This window comes from Heterodontus francisci, chromosome 6 (genome assembly GCF_036365525.1).
Source record: "Heterodontus francisci isolate sHetFra1 chromosome 6, sHetFra1.hap1, whole genome shotgun sequence".
NCBI classification, from domain to species: Eukaryota; Metazoa; Chordata; class Chondrichthyes; order Heterodontiformes; family Heterodontidae; genus Heterodontus; species Heterodontus francisci.
In genome coordinates this window covers 80783541-80799351 of record NC_090376.1, presented here as the reverse complement: position 1 = coordinate 80799351, position 15811 = coordinate 80783541, and the positions used below count along the sequence as shown (strand labels likewise).

The 15811-nt window shown below is 42.9% G+C and overlaps 1 protein-coding gene across 2 annotated transcripts in view; it reads right to left on the bottom strand.

Annotated features, from left to right (window-relative positions):
* Positions 1-15811, bottom strand: part of tmem135 (transmembrane protein 135) — a 568932-nt gene that overhangs the window by 467030 nt on the left and 86091 nt on the right. For both annotated transcript variants that reach the window (XM_068033973.1, XM_068033974.1), the window contains exon 4: positions 1207-1240. In XM_068033973.1, coding sequence (XP_067890074.1) covers positions 1207-1240 — 34 coding nt within the window. The remainder of the gene's footprint in view (positions 1-1206; positions 1241-15811) is intronic.

Below are 15811 nucleotides of genomic sequence, written 5' to 3'. Positions count from 1 at the left end.
CACACCAAAAAAAAGATTTGTTTGCAGATTTGTATCTCATTAAAAAGAATGCAAGTTCAACTTCAATTAGCAGAATTAGAATAATTAAAACATAGCAGGTTAGACAGGTCTGGATATCGCATATATTTATGGAAATATTTGACTTCCCAAGGTACAAGCTTAATTTCAACAAATTCTCAACTTTATTTCATTTAGGCCAGTAATTTTTTCTTTCATTTTAATTCATACAGTTTCAATATAAAAGTATTTTAACTGGGTATTTAAAAACATTCCCTTCCTGAAGATGTTGTACTGGCTGTCCTCCAGTACTCCGATATGAGAGCCTAGACTGAGATGTTGTTGGCAGATTGTTCAACTGTGGAGTGGAAAAGTCCATCCTGTCCTCACTCAACATCAATACATAAGCACTTGCCAGCAGGAGTCATTGCAAAAAGTGATTGGAAACAAGAGCACTGGCACATTATTCTTTTCTCAGCCAGGAGCACCAACACCAATTATATTGCCCACACCATGATGTGGCTGAAGTTAGTTAACTCAGCACTGATCAAGGATCAAACTTAGCACCTTCTTGATCTGTAAGGCAGTGCAGTATATTTGAGTAATATACACTAATTTTCTGCAACTGCTGGGTTAACTGGCCACTCACAAAACATGCCATAATCTGTGCAGGTCAACGGCAGCTAAGAGCCATGCCATACTGCTTAAGATATATACAGCATGCCCTAAATTTAAGCAGGTTACACCAAACCAAGCAAGCGACCATTCTTGGGTAGCAAGGAAATAAGGAGAATGCCTTTTTCCTTTCAATAACTGAACACTATTAGTTGGTTAGATATTACAGCCAAACTATATTGAAATCAATTTTCAAAATAAAATTGAAAATGAAAAGATGAAATATATATATAACTGATTATTTTTTAATGTTCATTCTAATGCTATCAAAGTGGCTGCAACTGTAAGTATTTTTTTCTTTTATTCAGTGGTGTTTAACACATTGCATGCAGGAAAGGAGGGGCAAAGATCATGTTTAGTACAACCAGTGTCACCATGTTCCAGAGCGCATGGCCAACCACCTATCACAAAACTAGCTCGGAAATAAGTGGAACAAAATGACATTTTGCAATCTTATGAAAATAAAAATCAACCAAAGAGTTTGCAGCAAAAAACACTGACAAAACATAATTTCCAGAATAAGAAATTACTTACCAAGTTAGCCATATAAATTGTCAATAGGCCTCGCCTGTAAACCAAAAAAAAACTTAATAAGGCACATAAGCATTAGACATTTAGCAAATATTCCTATATAATACTACACTGTATTAGCCAAGTATACTTGGAAAAAAGTCAAAAGCATCAAGGGCTTTTTTAAATTTGTTTTTTTGGATGGCACTGCAACATGAAATGGGTACAGGCTAGGTCATGAACATTGGCAAGCTTCTAATCTGAATCACATTACTGCAGAGAGGTGCTGAAGCCAGGGGCTTTCCGATCAGAAAGGAGGACGACAAGCAAAATCATAGGATTAGTCACCCAGATCACTCTTGCGTACCTTTAAATGAAGAATTACACAGCCGCATTTGCACCGCAGTAGAAGGGGCTCTCTGGCCCAGAAAATATATGACAAATGAGGAGGGGGAAATGAATACACAAAAATAAAATTTGAAAAATAACATTTTCATCCATGCCCATAATCCTTGCCTGGGTAAGGCTGTGATCCTGTCACTGTCAAAAGTGCCCAACATTCAGCCATTACAAGGTGTGTGATGGGTTCAACTGTTGCTCATTCCCTTCAAGAAAATTTCATGTCTTCATTCATCACCTCAGCTCCTACTAAAATTTGAAGTTTCACTGGCTTTCAGACACAACCAAGCAGTGCTCTGCCTGTCCATTTAAGAACAAACACAGTGCTGTACCTTCTCCCAGTTTCACAACAATGCAGATCCAACAGTATAACAGAGACATGAGCTAGCAGCACAAAAGGTAGCTACAATATACAAACAGCATGAGTCTATATATATTTGACATTCAAACAAAGCCAAATCACAAGGTCACTGATTCCCTTGCCGTTAAGTCAGGCAACATCTCATCAAGATTTTACTTCTCTACTGTCAATTTTAATTTCCTGTGAGGGCTGAAACTAACATTGCATTTCATCAAAAAGCTGTTAAATTGATCAAATGTTGATGGTTGACAACCATTCAAGTTTAGCATGGTCAGTGACTTTGGAGTGCTGTTAATCAGCTGTTCTCTTTTAAAGTCATCTTTTTCTTTAATAGCTTCCATCAGCCCAAGCTATCTCCCCCAGGATGCACCGAAAGTTTTTGCACATGCACTGATTTTTGCGTGAAATTCAGACTGCTTGTGTGACAAGGTTGTGGGCTGTGCTGTTTACGACGGATAATTCACAACACTGGGCAGTGACGAGGATGACCTGTTCAGTTTTTAAACTTAACAGTTCTGTTTTCAGATGGTTGCCCAGCAATTGTAAATGCTAAAAAAAGAGAAAAAGCCTGAGAATTTAAGGCATACCTGAGATGAATGAATGAGCCAGCCTCTCAGTTACAGTCACAAAGAAATAAAATGGCTATATTGTACACGTGTGATCAGACCCTGCCGAATCCTGGTTAAAAAGTAATTGTACCATGGGTTGCTGCTACGTACAATGGCTAAACGGGTTGCATCTGGGCAGGACCGGGACCAATTTCCTCGGGGTGGGGGTGGGGGGGGGGGGGGATGGTGTTTGCTAGTGCTGTCAGGGAGGGTTTAAACTAGAATGGCAGGGGGATGGGAATCTGAGCAGGGAGACAGTGGAGGGGGAAACAAAGGCAGTAATGAAAGACAGAAAGGTAAGAAGCAAAAGTGGAAGGCAGAGAAAACAAGGGAAAGAAACAAATGGGGCCATAGTGCAAAATAAAGCCAAGATGACTAACAACATTAAAAAGTCTAAAGGCATTGTGTCTTAATGTGTGGATCATTCGCAATAAGGTAGATGAATTAACAACACAAATAGATATGAACAGTTATAATAGAATTGTGATTATGGAGGGCTGCAGGGTTACCAAGGATGGGAACTGAACATCCAGGGGTATTCAACATTTAGGAAGAACAAGCAAAAAGGGAAAGGAGGTGGGGTAGCATTGTTAGTAAAGGAGGAAATCAATGCAATAGTGAGGAAGGATATTGGCTCGGAAAATCATGATGTGGAATCTGTATGGGGGGGGCTAAGAAACACCAAGGGACAGAAAACATTGGTGGGAGTTGTCGATAGGCCCCCAAACAGTAATGGAGATGTAAGGGATGGCATTAAACAGGAAATTAGAGATGCATGCAACATGGGTACAACTGTAATCACGGATGACTTTAATCAACATACAGATTGGTCAAACCAAATTAGCAATAATACTGTGGAGGAGGATTTCTTGGTGTGCACATGATGGTTTTTTAGGCCAATACGTTGAGGGACCAACTAGAAAACAGGCTATCCTAGATTGGATATTGTGCAATGAGAAAGGATTAATTAACAATCTTGTTGTGCGGGGTCCCTTGGGGAGCAGTGACCATAACATGATAGAATTCTTCATTAAGATGGACAGTGAAGTAGCTTAGCTTAGAGATACAGCACTGAAACAGGCCTTTCGGCCCACCAAGTCTGTGCCGACCATCAACCACCCATTTATACAAATCCTACATTAATCCCATATTCCCTGCCATATTCCTACAATTCTCCTACCAACTACCTACACTAGGGGCAATTTACAATGGCCAATTTACCTATCAACCCGCAAGTCTTTGGCTGTGGGAGGAAACCGGAGCACCCAGCGGAAACCCACGCGGTCACAGGGAGAACTTGCAAACTCCACACAGACAGTACCCAGAATCGAACCCGGGTCACTGGAGCCGTGAGGCTGCGGTGCTGGCCACTGTGCCGCCTGTGTTGTTGAACCCAAAACTTGGGTCCTGAATCTAAATAAAGTAAACAACGAAGGTATGAGGTGCGAGTTGGCTATGGTAGATTGAGGAACTTTACTAAAAGTGTTGATGTTGGATAGGCAATAGATAATATTTAAAGAACGTAGGCATAAATTACAACAATTATTCATTCCTGTCTGGCGCAAAAATAAAACCAGAAAGGTGGTTCAAACATGGCTTACAAAAGAAATTAGGGATAGTATTAGATCCAAAGAGGTGGCATATAAAATTGCCGGAAAAAACAGCAATTCTGAGGATTGGGAGCAGTTTAGAATTCAGCAAAGGAGGACAAAGAGGTTGATTAAGCAGGGGAAAGTATGAGAGCAAACTTGCGGGGAACATAAAAACTGACTGTAAAAGCTTCTATAAATATGTGAAGAGAAAAAGATTAGTGAAGACAAATGTAGGTCCCTTACACTCAGAAACAGTGGAAATTATAATGGGGAACAAAGAAATGGCAGAACAATTAAACACATACTTAGGTTCTGTCTTCACAAAGGAGGACACAAATAACCTCCCGTAAATGTTAGGAACTGAAGGAAATCAATAAGAGTAAAAAAATACTAGGGAAATTAATGGGGTTAAAAGGCTGACAAATCCCCAGGGTCTGATAATCTACATCCCAGAGTACTAAAGGAAGTGGCCCTGGAAATAGTGGATGCATTGGTGGTAATCTTCCAAAATTCTATAGTCTCTGGAGTAGTTCCTACAGATTGGAGGGTGGCAAATGTAACCCCACTATTTAAAAAAGGAGGGTGAAAAAACAGGGAATTACAGACCAGTTAGCCTTACATTAGTCGTGGGGAAAATGCTAGAGTCTATTATAAAGGATGCGATAGAAGAACACCTGGAAAGCATAAACGGGATTGGGCAAAGTCAGCATGGGTTTACGAAAGGGAAATCATGCTTAACAAATCTACTGGAATTTTTTGAGGATGTAACTAATAGAATAGATAAGGGAGAACCAGAGGATATGGTGTATTTGGATTTTCAGAAGGCTTTAGATAAGGTCCCACATAAGAGGTTAGTGTGCAAAATTAAAGCACATGGGAATGGGGGTAATATACTGGCATGGATTGAGAATTGGTTGCCAGACAGGAAATAGAGAACAGGAATAAACAGGTCTTTTTCCGAGTGGCAGGCAGTGACTAGTGGAGTACCGCAGGGAATCAGTGCTTGGGCTCCCGCTATTCACAATATATATTAATGACTTGGGTGAGGGAACTAAATGTAACATTTCCAAGTTTGCAGATGACACAAAGCTGGAGAGGAAAGTAAGAGGAGGATGCAAAGAGGCTCCAATGTGATTTGGACAAGTTGGGTGAGAGGGCAAATGCATGGCAGATGCAGTATAACGTGGATAAATGGGAGGTTATCCACTTTGGTTGTAAAAACAGAAAGGCAGATTATCTGAATGGTGACAGATTGGGAAAGGGGGAGGTGCAACGAGACCTGGGTGTCCTTGTACACCAGTCTTTGAAAGCAAGCATTTAGGAAGGCGAATGGTATGTTGGCCTTCACTGCAAGAGGATTTGAGTACAAGAGCAAGGATGTCTTACTGCAGTTATACAAGACCTTGATGAGACCACATCTGGAGTATTGTGTGCAGTTATGGTCTCCTTATCTGAGGAAGGATGCTCTTGCCATGGAGGGAGTGCAAAGATGATTAACTAGGTTGATTCCTGGGATTGCAGGATTGACATATAGGGAGAGATTGGGTCAACTAGGCCTATATTTACTAGAGTTTAGAAGAATGAGAGGGGATCTCATAGAAACCTATAAAATTCTAACATGACTAGACAGGCTAGATACAGGGAGGATGTTCCCAATGGCTGGGGAGTCCAGAACCAGAGGTCACAGTCTCAGGATACGGGGTATGCCATTTAGAACTGAGATGAGGAGAAATGTTTGCACTCAGAGGGTGGTGAGCCTGTGGAATTTTCTACCGCAGAAGGCAGTGGAGGGCAAGTCATTAAATATATTCAAGAGGAGATAGATATCTTTCTTAATGCCAAAGGGACCAAGGGATATAGGGAGAAAGGGGGAACAGGGTATTGAATTAGACAATCAGCCACGATCTTTTTTGAATGGCGGAGCAGGCCCAAAGGGCAGAATGGCCTACTCCTGCTCCTATTTTTCTATGGAATCACCACTTCTCACTGCTAAAACAGCGAGAAGAAAATTCACGAACTATTCAACCTTTTTATTGGTGACTTAAGATACTAGGATAGAGCACCACATATCTAAGTTTGCTGATCACACAATGATGGGAGGCATTGTAAGCAGTGTAGATAGAAGCCTAAAATTATAAGGGGACATTAATCGATTAAGTGAATGGTTCTAGAGGGAGTGCAGTGTAGATTTACCAGAATGATACCTGAATCCCAATGGTTAAACTACAAGGAAAATTTATACAAACTAGGGTTGTATTCCCTGGATTGAGAAGCTTAAGGGGTGGTTTGATTAAAATTTTCGAGATATTAAGGGAAATATATAGAGTAACTAGCGAGAAACTATTTCTGCTGGCTGGGGAGTCTAGAACGAAGCGACATAGACTAAAAATTAGAGTCAGTCTTTCAGGACTGAAGTTAAGAAACACTTCTACATGCAAAACGTGGTAGAAGTTTGGAAAACTCTTCCACAAATGGCAATTAATGCCAGATCAACTTTAAATCAGAGATTGATAAGAGTTTTGTTGACCAAAGGTATTGAGGGATATGGGGCAAAGGCAGGTATATAGAATTAGGTCACAGATCAGCCATGTCCTCATTCAATGGTGGAGCGAGCTAGAGGAGGTAAGCAACCTACTCCTTCCTGTTCCTAAAACAAATCAAATGTAAATCAATCAATTTCATTCCAAATCCAGTTGAATGGTACCAGGTCTGACTAAAAGCATATTTGCACAAATCCACCCATGCAAAATAAACTCTCAGCTGTGATGCATCAAGATGTAGTGTGTGTACTGCACAAATCTCCTATGACCCTTGTCATGCAGGCCCCCCACCTGCCAAGAATGAGGTACACATTATTTCGCCACATCAACATTAAAACTTAAAATTGGTGCTGGGAAGAAAAGAGGGCCTATCACAAGGAATTGCCAGGCCCCTCGCCGGAAAGCCCTTTTTTGCGTGCTAGCAGACAATGTTGGAACAAAAGGACCCAGTCCTTGCTTCTCCAATACACAGAAGACCTGATCAGACCAGTTTAGTCACATGACTAACTGGCTGCTTGAATTTGAACTTGCCACAGAGTGTTTGAAACTCAAAGCTTTTTTCTCCTGGTCTGAGAACACCTCTCTCCTGTCTGCTCCCATCTCCTTCTTACAAAACTGAAGACCCTCATAAACCCCAACAGAGAAAAGTCTCCTACAATGAACAAGGTTTAAGAAGAATACTGGGCCCCAACGAAAAGCAAGACTACTTATAAAAGGACTACAGTGAGCTCAAAGCACAGTAAACAAGAAATTCTTCTGACATTGCCTCAAACCTCTCTATTTTATTTTTTCTTCTGCTCTTTTCCGTCCCTATTTGCATGTGCATATCGCGTAGGCAGGCTCGCATGGGGCGCAGCGTGTATCTGTAGGCGTTAACCAAATTGGAGTTTAAGTTTTAATATATTTCATTTTTCTTTCAACCTAAGAAAACCTGGTGTGCTCATTTCTTTGCCTTATAATTGGAAAGCGGTGAACAAGGATTCACCCAGGGAAGCTCAAAAACAGTGTGTTTAAAAACATAAACCCTGTTACAATAAGACTAGGTGAAGGCTAAAAGGGACACCTAGACACCTTTCTCAACTGGTCGTAACACCCTATTTAGCATGTGTCCAGGAAATTCCTTAGGCTGCTGGTTGAAGGCAATTGATGGAATTACAATCATGAAGCTTCTGCTACAAAATACTTGAACCAACCACAACATACAAGATACATTGAAATAAAGCAGGCACAAACCAGACCTTAGTCAAGTAACTAAGCTTGAGAGATTTGAAATAAATTATTGATGAAGCCCTAAATTAGGCTCCAGTTCACCCCATTTCAGGCTCAGGTCTGGTGGACTGCTTATATTGAGAACAATGTTGGATTACATATATTCTAATAGTTTGTGGGTAATAATATAATTTATAATATATAATATATACTAAAGCTTTACCAAAGAATAATGCTGCAATACCCTCCAACTACATTTCAAGAACAGTATCAGTTAAAAGGTACTTAAACCAATTTCTGTTTAAAAATTTTATTCAGTTTTCACCCTTTTTTGTATATAATTCAGCACTTCATCATTTATATTTTGCTACCAAAGATAGTCTTTTCAGTCCCATTTGCAAATCCCATTCAAGTTTTTGCTACATAAGGGTGGGAGAGATATCCTTTTATGAGGAAAAGTACATGCTGCATTTGAATCAATAGTCAGTTCTTTACCAAAGTGACTAACTGCTGTGCAGCAAAGAGCAGATGAATGCGTGGTTGTGGATCACAAGAGCAGGAATACCTGCAGACTAGCTTAACTAAAGAAAGGAGACCAATAAGCCTTAACAAAATACAAGGCTGACCAAACAGCTTTATCTCTACTCATAGCAGTGATAGGTAACACCATCGATTGAAAGAAAGAAAATCCCTGAACAGAAGAAATCCATGAACAAAATCAGCCAGTGCAATAGTTAAAAGTACTTTAGGTCGACATTGTTTTTTGAGCGATCAGCTTTTTTGGGGCTGGGTCAGTTTTTTGGAGGCTGTTCGTCAGTGGCTGAGTGTCATGCAGGCCCCCACCTGCCAAGAATTAAGCATATTAATTTTGCCACATGAACACTGATTTTTAAACTGTTACTGGAGTAAAGAAAGAACTTGTTTTTTTAAAAAAGCAGATCCTTGACTGGAAAGACATTTGCATATTTACAGACAGTGCTTAAAAGGGACAAAAGACCATTCCCTGAGACATTTTCAATCCACTATGGATTTTTGATTACCAGACATTGAAGGTGGAGGAGCGAGCATTCCAGGTTGACTGCTAAGATGGCCGAATACACAAAAGATGTGGTCAGACCAGTTTAGTCACATGACTAACTGGCTGGAGATTTTTATTTGAACTTGGACTGAGAAAGCGGTTTGCTCCTGAACTGAAAAGACCTCTCGTGACTGGCTTGCCACAGCCTCTCCTGTCTGCTCTCATCAGCTTCGGAATCCAATGAAGACATATAAACAGCTAAATTGGCGTAGAGATTGGGCGCCACGGGTTGCCTTTGTCGGTGGGAGAGGTCATCGCACCTCACCGGAACAGCCCCGACAAACAAATTTTTCTGCAGCACCTGTGGAAGAGCCTGTCACTCTAGAATTGGCCTTTATAGCCACTCCAGGCGCTGCTCCACACACCACTGACCACCTCCAGGCGCTTACCCATTGTCTCTCGAGATAAGGAGGCAAAGAAAGAAGGAAAAAAGAATACTGGGCCGCAATGAAAAGCAAGACTACTTACAATCAAGGACTCTACAGCAAGCTCGAAGCACAGTGACAAACCCCATTTAGAGATTGCCTCAAACTTTTTCATTTTATTTTTCTTCTGCTCTTTTCTGTCCCTATTTGCATGTGTGTATCACGCATGGATGCTAGCGTGGGGAGCCGTGTATCTGTAGGCGTTAACCAAATTAGAGTTTGAGAAATTTCACCTTTCTTCCTTAAACCTAAGAAAGTCTATTTGTGCTCATTTCTTTACCTTATAATTGGAAAGCGGTGAACAAGGATTCAACAAGGGGGAGCTCAAAACACAGTGTTTAAAAATAAAACCCTGTTACACTAAGACCAGGTGAAGGCTGAGAGGGACCCCTAGACACCTTTCTCACCTGGTCGTAACACTGAGTTTTGCAGATGATCATATGTAAATGTAACATTAGAAATTTACACACTTCCTCCAAAACAAATAGCCATGTATCTACTTGTCGGGGCACTCTACAACGCTGGTTAAGAAATTCCAATTTGTTCAAGTAGTCATTTGTAGATGAACCTATAAACATACAGACAGAACAGCTGCATTAGATTAAATTGCTTTTATAGGCACATGCAAGCCAACCAAAAGAAACTTAATGGATCAATTAACAAAACTTAATGACAACATGTAATACAGAAACCAAGAGCAATCACTTTTAAAACCAATCACATATGGTTATGAATCCAAGGCTGCTGTTATACCAAAATTAGTGGGCTGAAACCAGTATCTATATAGTGTGCTGCACAGCTGGAAGGTCTGAGTGCATTGTCAGCTGCAGCTTGCATTAACTCGACATAGAATCCTCAACATGCATGTTTGCACAAAAGGGTGGAACCCCTGGAGGTGAGGGGAGGCATTATTTTTATTGTTAGGGGAACTGTTCTGAGGGAATGTTCCACTGTCCTAAGTTCTGTCTTTTGGATCAGACATCAAACCAAGGCCCCATCTGCCTTCTCAGTTAACATAAAGGATCCTATGGCAATTTTCAAACAACAGTAGGCCCAGTGTTGCTTCAACCTTTCCTTTTTTTTCCCTTTTGGGCCTCCTTATCTCGAGAGACAATGGATACGCGCCTGGAGGTGGTCAGTAGTTTGTGAAGCAGTGCCTGGAGTGGCTATAAAGGCCAATTCTGGAGTGACAGGTTCTTCCACAGGTGCTGCAGAGAAATTTGTTTGTCGGGGCTGTTGCACAGTTGGCTCTCCCCTTGCGCCTCTGTCTTTTTTCCTGCCAACTACTAAGTCTCTTCGACTCGCCACAATTTAGCCCTGTCTTTATGGCTGCCCGCCAGCTCTGGCGAATGCTGGCAACTGACTCCCACGACTTGTGATCAATGTCACACGATTTCATGTCGCGTTTGCAGACGTCTTTATAGCGGAGACATGGACGGCCGGTGGGTCTGATACCAGTGGCGAGCTCGCTGTACAATGTATCTTTGGGGATCCTGCCATCTTCCATGCGGCTCACATGGCCAAGCCATCTCAAGCGCCGCTGACTCAGTAGTGTGTACAAGCTGGGGATGTTAGCCGCTTCAAGGACTTCTGCATTGGAGATACAGTCCTGCCACCTGATGCCAAGTATTCTCCGGAGGCAGCGAAGATGGAATGAATTGAGACGTTGCTCTTGGCTGGCATAGTTTGTCCAGGCCTCGCTGCCATAGAGCAAGGTACTGAGGACACAGGCCTGATACACTCGGACTTTTGTGTTCCGTGTCAGTGCGCCATTTTCCCACACTCTCTTGGCCAGTCTGGACATAGCAGTGGAAGCCTTTCCCATGCGCTTGTTGATTTCTGCATCTAGAGACAGGTTACTGGTGATAGTTGAGCCTAGGTAGGTGAACTCTTGAACCACTTCCAGAGCGTGGTCGCCAATATTGATGGATGGAGCATTTCTGACGTCCTGCCCCATGATGTTCGTTTTCTTGAGGCTGATGGTTAGGCCAAATTCATTGCAGGCAGCCGCAAACCTGTCGATGAGACTCTGCAGGCACTCTTCAGTGTGAGATGTTAAAGCAGCATCGTCAGCAAAGAGGAGTTCTCTGATGAGGACTTTCCGTACTTTGGACTTCGCTCTTAGACGGGCAAGGTTGAACAACCTGCCCCCTGATCGTGTGTGGAGGAAAATTCCTTCTTCAGAGGATTTGAACGCATGTGAGAGCAGCAGGGAGAAGAAAATCCCAAAAAGTGTGGATGCGAGAACACAGCCCTGTTTCACACCACTCAGGATAGGAAAGGGCTCTGATGAGGAGCCACCATGTTGAATTGTGCCTTTCATATTGTCATGGAATGAGGTGATGATACTTAGTAGCTTTGGTGGACATCCAATCTTTTCTAGTAGTCTGAAGAGACCACGTCTGCTGACGAGGTCAAAGGCTTTGGTGAGATCAATGAAAGCAATGTAGAGGGGCATCTGTTGTTCACGGCATTTCTCCTGTATCTGACGAAGGGAGAACAGCATGTCAATGGTCGATCTCTCTGCACGAAAGCCACACTGTGCCTCAGGGTAGACGCGCTCGGCCAGCTTCTGGAGCCTGTTCAGAGCGACTCGAGCAAAGACTTTCCCCACTATGCTGAGCAGGGAGATTCCACGGTAGTTGTTGCAGTCACCGCAGTCACCTTTGTTTTTATAGAGGGTGATGATATTAGCATCGCGCATGTCCTGGGGTACTGCTCCCTCGTCCCAGCACAGGCATAGCAGTTCATGTAGTGCTGAGAGTATAGCAGGCTTGGCACTCTTGATTATTTCAGTGGTAATGCTGTCCTTCCCAGGGGCTTTTCCGCTGGCTAGAGAATCAATGGCATCACTGAGTTCCGATTTTGTTGGCTGTATGTCCAGCTCAACCATGACTGGCAGAGGCTGGGCTGCATTGAGGGCAGTCTCAGTGACAGCATTCTCCCTGGAGTACAGTTCTAGGTAGTGCTCAACCCAGCGGTCCATTTGTTTGCGTTGGTCAGTGATTATGTCCCCTGATTTAGATTTGAGGGGGGCGATCTTCTTGATGGTTGGCCCAAGAGCTCTCTTCATGCCATCATACATTCCTCTGATATTTCCGGTGTCTGAGGCCAGCTGAATATGACTGCATAGGTGTTGCCAGTAGTCGTTTGCGCAACGCCTGGGTGTTCTTTGTGCAGTACTTCTGGCTGCTTTAAGTGCTGCGGATGTTAAATCGCTGGGGGCTTTCTTGTAGTTCAACAGTGCAATGCGCTTAGCGGCTTTGACAGGTTCCAGCTCTTCATTATGAGATTGAAACCAGTCTGCATTTCTCTTCGCACTTTTGCCGTAGGTGGTCAAAGCTGACTCATAGATGGCGTCTCTGACGTGGGCCCACTTGGTCTCAGCATCCCCTGTGGGAGTGTTTAGAAGGGCTGTTACAAGTGAATTTAGAAATTTTTGTAAAAGCTGTGGGTGAGAAATTCTGCTCGTGTTGATGCGCGGGTGGCCCTTCTGCTTGGAATGATGCAACTTCTTTGGTCTGAGTCTAACCTTGCTGCACACCAGGGAGTGGTCGGTGTCGCAGTCCGCACTGTGGAAGCTGTGTGTGATTTGAGCACTGTTTGAGGCGGCTCGCCTTGTGACAATGAGGTCTAGCTGGTGCCAACGACGCGATCTTGGGTGCCTCCATGAAACCTGGTGACAGGGTTTAGTGTGAAAGAACGAGTTGGTGATGCAGAGGTTATGATAGGTACACAACTCAAGCAGTCTCTGCCCGTTCTCATTCATCCTTCCAACGCCATAGTACCCAAGGAAGGAGGGCCATGAGTCATGGTCGGCCCCACCCCTGGCATTAAAGTCCCCCAGCAGGAATAGGTGTTCGGTGTTGGGGATGCTGCTAATGATGTTATGGAGTTGTTCATAGAACTGGTCTTTAGCTTCAGGTGGAGAGCAGAGTGTTGGAGCATAGATGCTGAGTAGGTGTACTGGACCAGAGGTGGTGAGCAGTCGGATGGACAGTATGCGTTCCGAGCCATTTGAGGGAGGCTCTATCATGCTGAGCAAGGAGTTTCTGATGGCCCAGCGTTGCTTCAACCAACATCAGCAAAAACAGTTAATCTGGTCATCCATTCATTCATCTACTGTTTGAATCCATGATGTGGATTCGACAACCACATCTGCTTATGCAGCAATAGTGACTGCACTTCAAAATAACCCATTAACTGCAAGATGTTTTGGGACAGTCTGAAGACCTGAATAAGACAATATAAAAATGTAGATGGTTTGTTATTTCTTTCTTAGAGAGCATAGATAATAGTGTCTGCTTTCTCACTACATTACAAAAACCCCAACTAAGTTTATACAATTACCAAGCGACCCATAGGATCACTTGGAGACTCTTTAAACTTGGCATCATACTGGGAAGGAGTTATCCTACACTTGATGCAAAGCAATGCAAGAATACCAGGAGTCAGCTCACCTCCTGATCCCCCAATTAAACTACCACTTTCAATTTGTAAAATGTGGTTAGCTTATCACGTGGCCAAGATCCTTTAAGAATACAATAAGCGGTTACCAAGATGATTAATCCTAACATAAAATTTTAGCACTTAATAAAAAGTTACCTTCAATTTGAATGAACAGTGAGAGAAATTACCCTGATTTACACAAGCACCAAAAAAAAACTGGTGCAGTAACCTTTTGAAGATCTAGCTAGTGAAGTCTGTAGTATAAGGGTTTGAAAGGGTTAATGTTTGAGACCATGTGAGAAATATGTCCCACCATTATGATTTAAGAAATCACACGAGAGAGAGAGAGAGAGAGAGACACTTGCGGGAGGGGGTGGTGAGAAGCAGCGTGGCTTCAGAGGAGTCACACAGGCTTATGTAAAGCTGTATATAGTTAAAATGTAATAAATGAGTTAATGTTAAAATCACTGAAGACTCAGTAATCTCTCCGAACTAGACTAACCAAATATACAAATGGTGGCAGACGAACCAAACATACAACATAGTGAACAGCAGTGATTCTTACCATACAACACTCAGAAGAATTTGAAAAATACTCTAAAGAAAGCTGACCTGGAAAAAAAGGCAGCAGAACTGCAGAACTCGAGAAGAAGCTGTGAAAAAGCTCCAGAGCTACTCCGTGGATAAAGGAGGCACTGACAGTCGGGGAATCGGCGTGCAGAGGCACTCAGGCTGCACCACAAAGACAGGGGGTCTGTGAAAAACTTCCAGTCCTTCGGTCGCAAGCTTCAAGTCGGACAGCCGAGCAATGGTCAGGGATCTGGTGAGCAACCCGTAAAGAGGGTAAACAATTTGCTCCAAATGGCACTAGGCAGGCAGCACCGGGAAAACCAAAAGTCCTTAGCGAGGGCAAATCAGAGGTTGGCGCCATTACACGTGGCGACCACAAGCAAGCAAAAAAAAAGGCTGCAAATTCGCAATACTCTAGTGAAGGGAGCAAAAAGAGTACAGAAAAACGTTACAAAACTGCATTTAAAGAAAGAAATAGAGTCTAGCAGCAAGATTTCACAGGCAGAAACACTGACTATCGCGGCAGTCTGCGGGATAACATTTGACAAAGTTTTAAAAGCCTTTGATAGCTATTTTAACCTTAGGAGCAATAAGATTCTGGAAAGGGCATAATTTAACAGAAGGGTCCAGAAACCAAGTAAAACAGTTGATACCTTTATTAATGACCATTACAGACTCACTGAAGGATGCGAATATGGAGACCTAAAAGCAGAATTAATAAGAGACCGTATTGTAGTAAGTATTACTGATGAATCTCGTTCAGATTTACTGCAGTCTAAGGAAGATCTCACCCAGACAAAAGCAATTCAGCAGGTGAGACATGCAGAGTTCTGGAAGAAGATCAGAGCAATCCTGAGAGGTGAAGACAGACCTTGGTTCAGTCAATCTCCAGCAACCATACAAAGAACCAGAACAAAGAACAATACAGCACAGGAACAGGCCATTCGGCCCTCCAAGCCTGCGCCGATCTTGATGCCTGCCTAAACTAAAACCTTCTGCACTTCCAGGGACCGTATCCCTCTATTCCCATCCTATTCATGTATTTGTCAAGATGCCTCTTAAATGTCATTATCATACCTGCTTCCACCACCTCCCCTGGCAGCAAGTTCCAGGCACTCACCACCCTCTGCGTAAAGAACTTGCCTCGCACATCCCCTCTAAACTTTGCCCCTCGCACCTTAAACCTATGTCCCCTAGTAACTGACTCTTCCACCCTGGGGAAAAGCTTCTGGCTATCCACTCTGTCCATGCCACTCATAACTTTGTAAACCTCTATCATGTCGCCCCTCCACCTCCGTCGTTCCAGTGAAAACAATCCGAGTTTATCCAACCTCTCCTCATAGCTAATGCCCTCCAGCCCAGGCAACATCCTGGTTACCATCTTCTGTACCCTCTCCA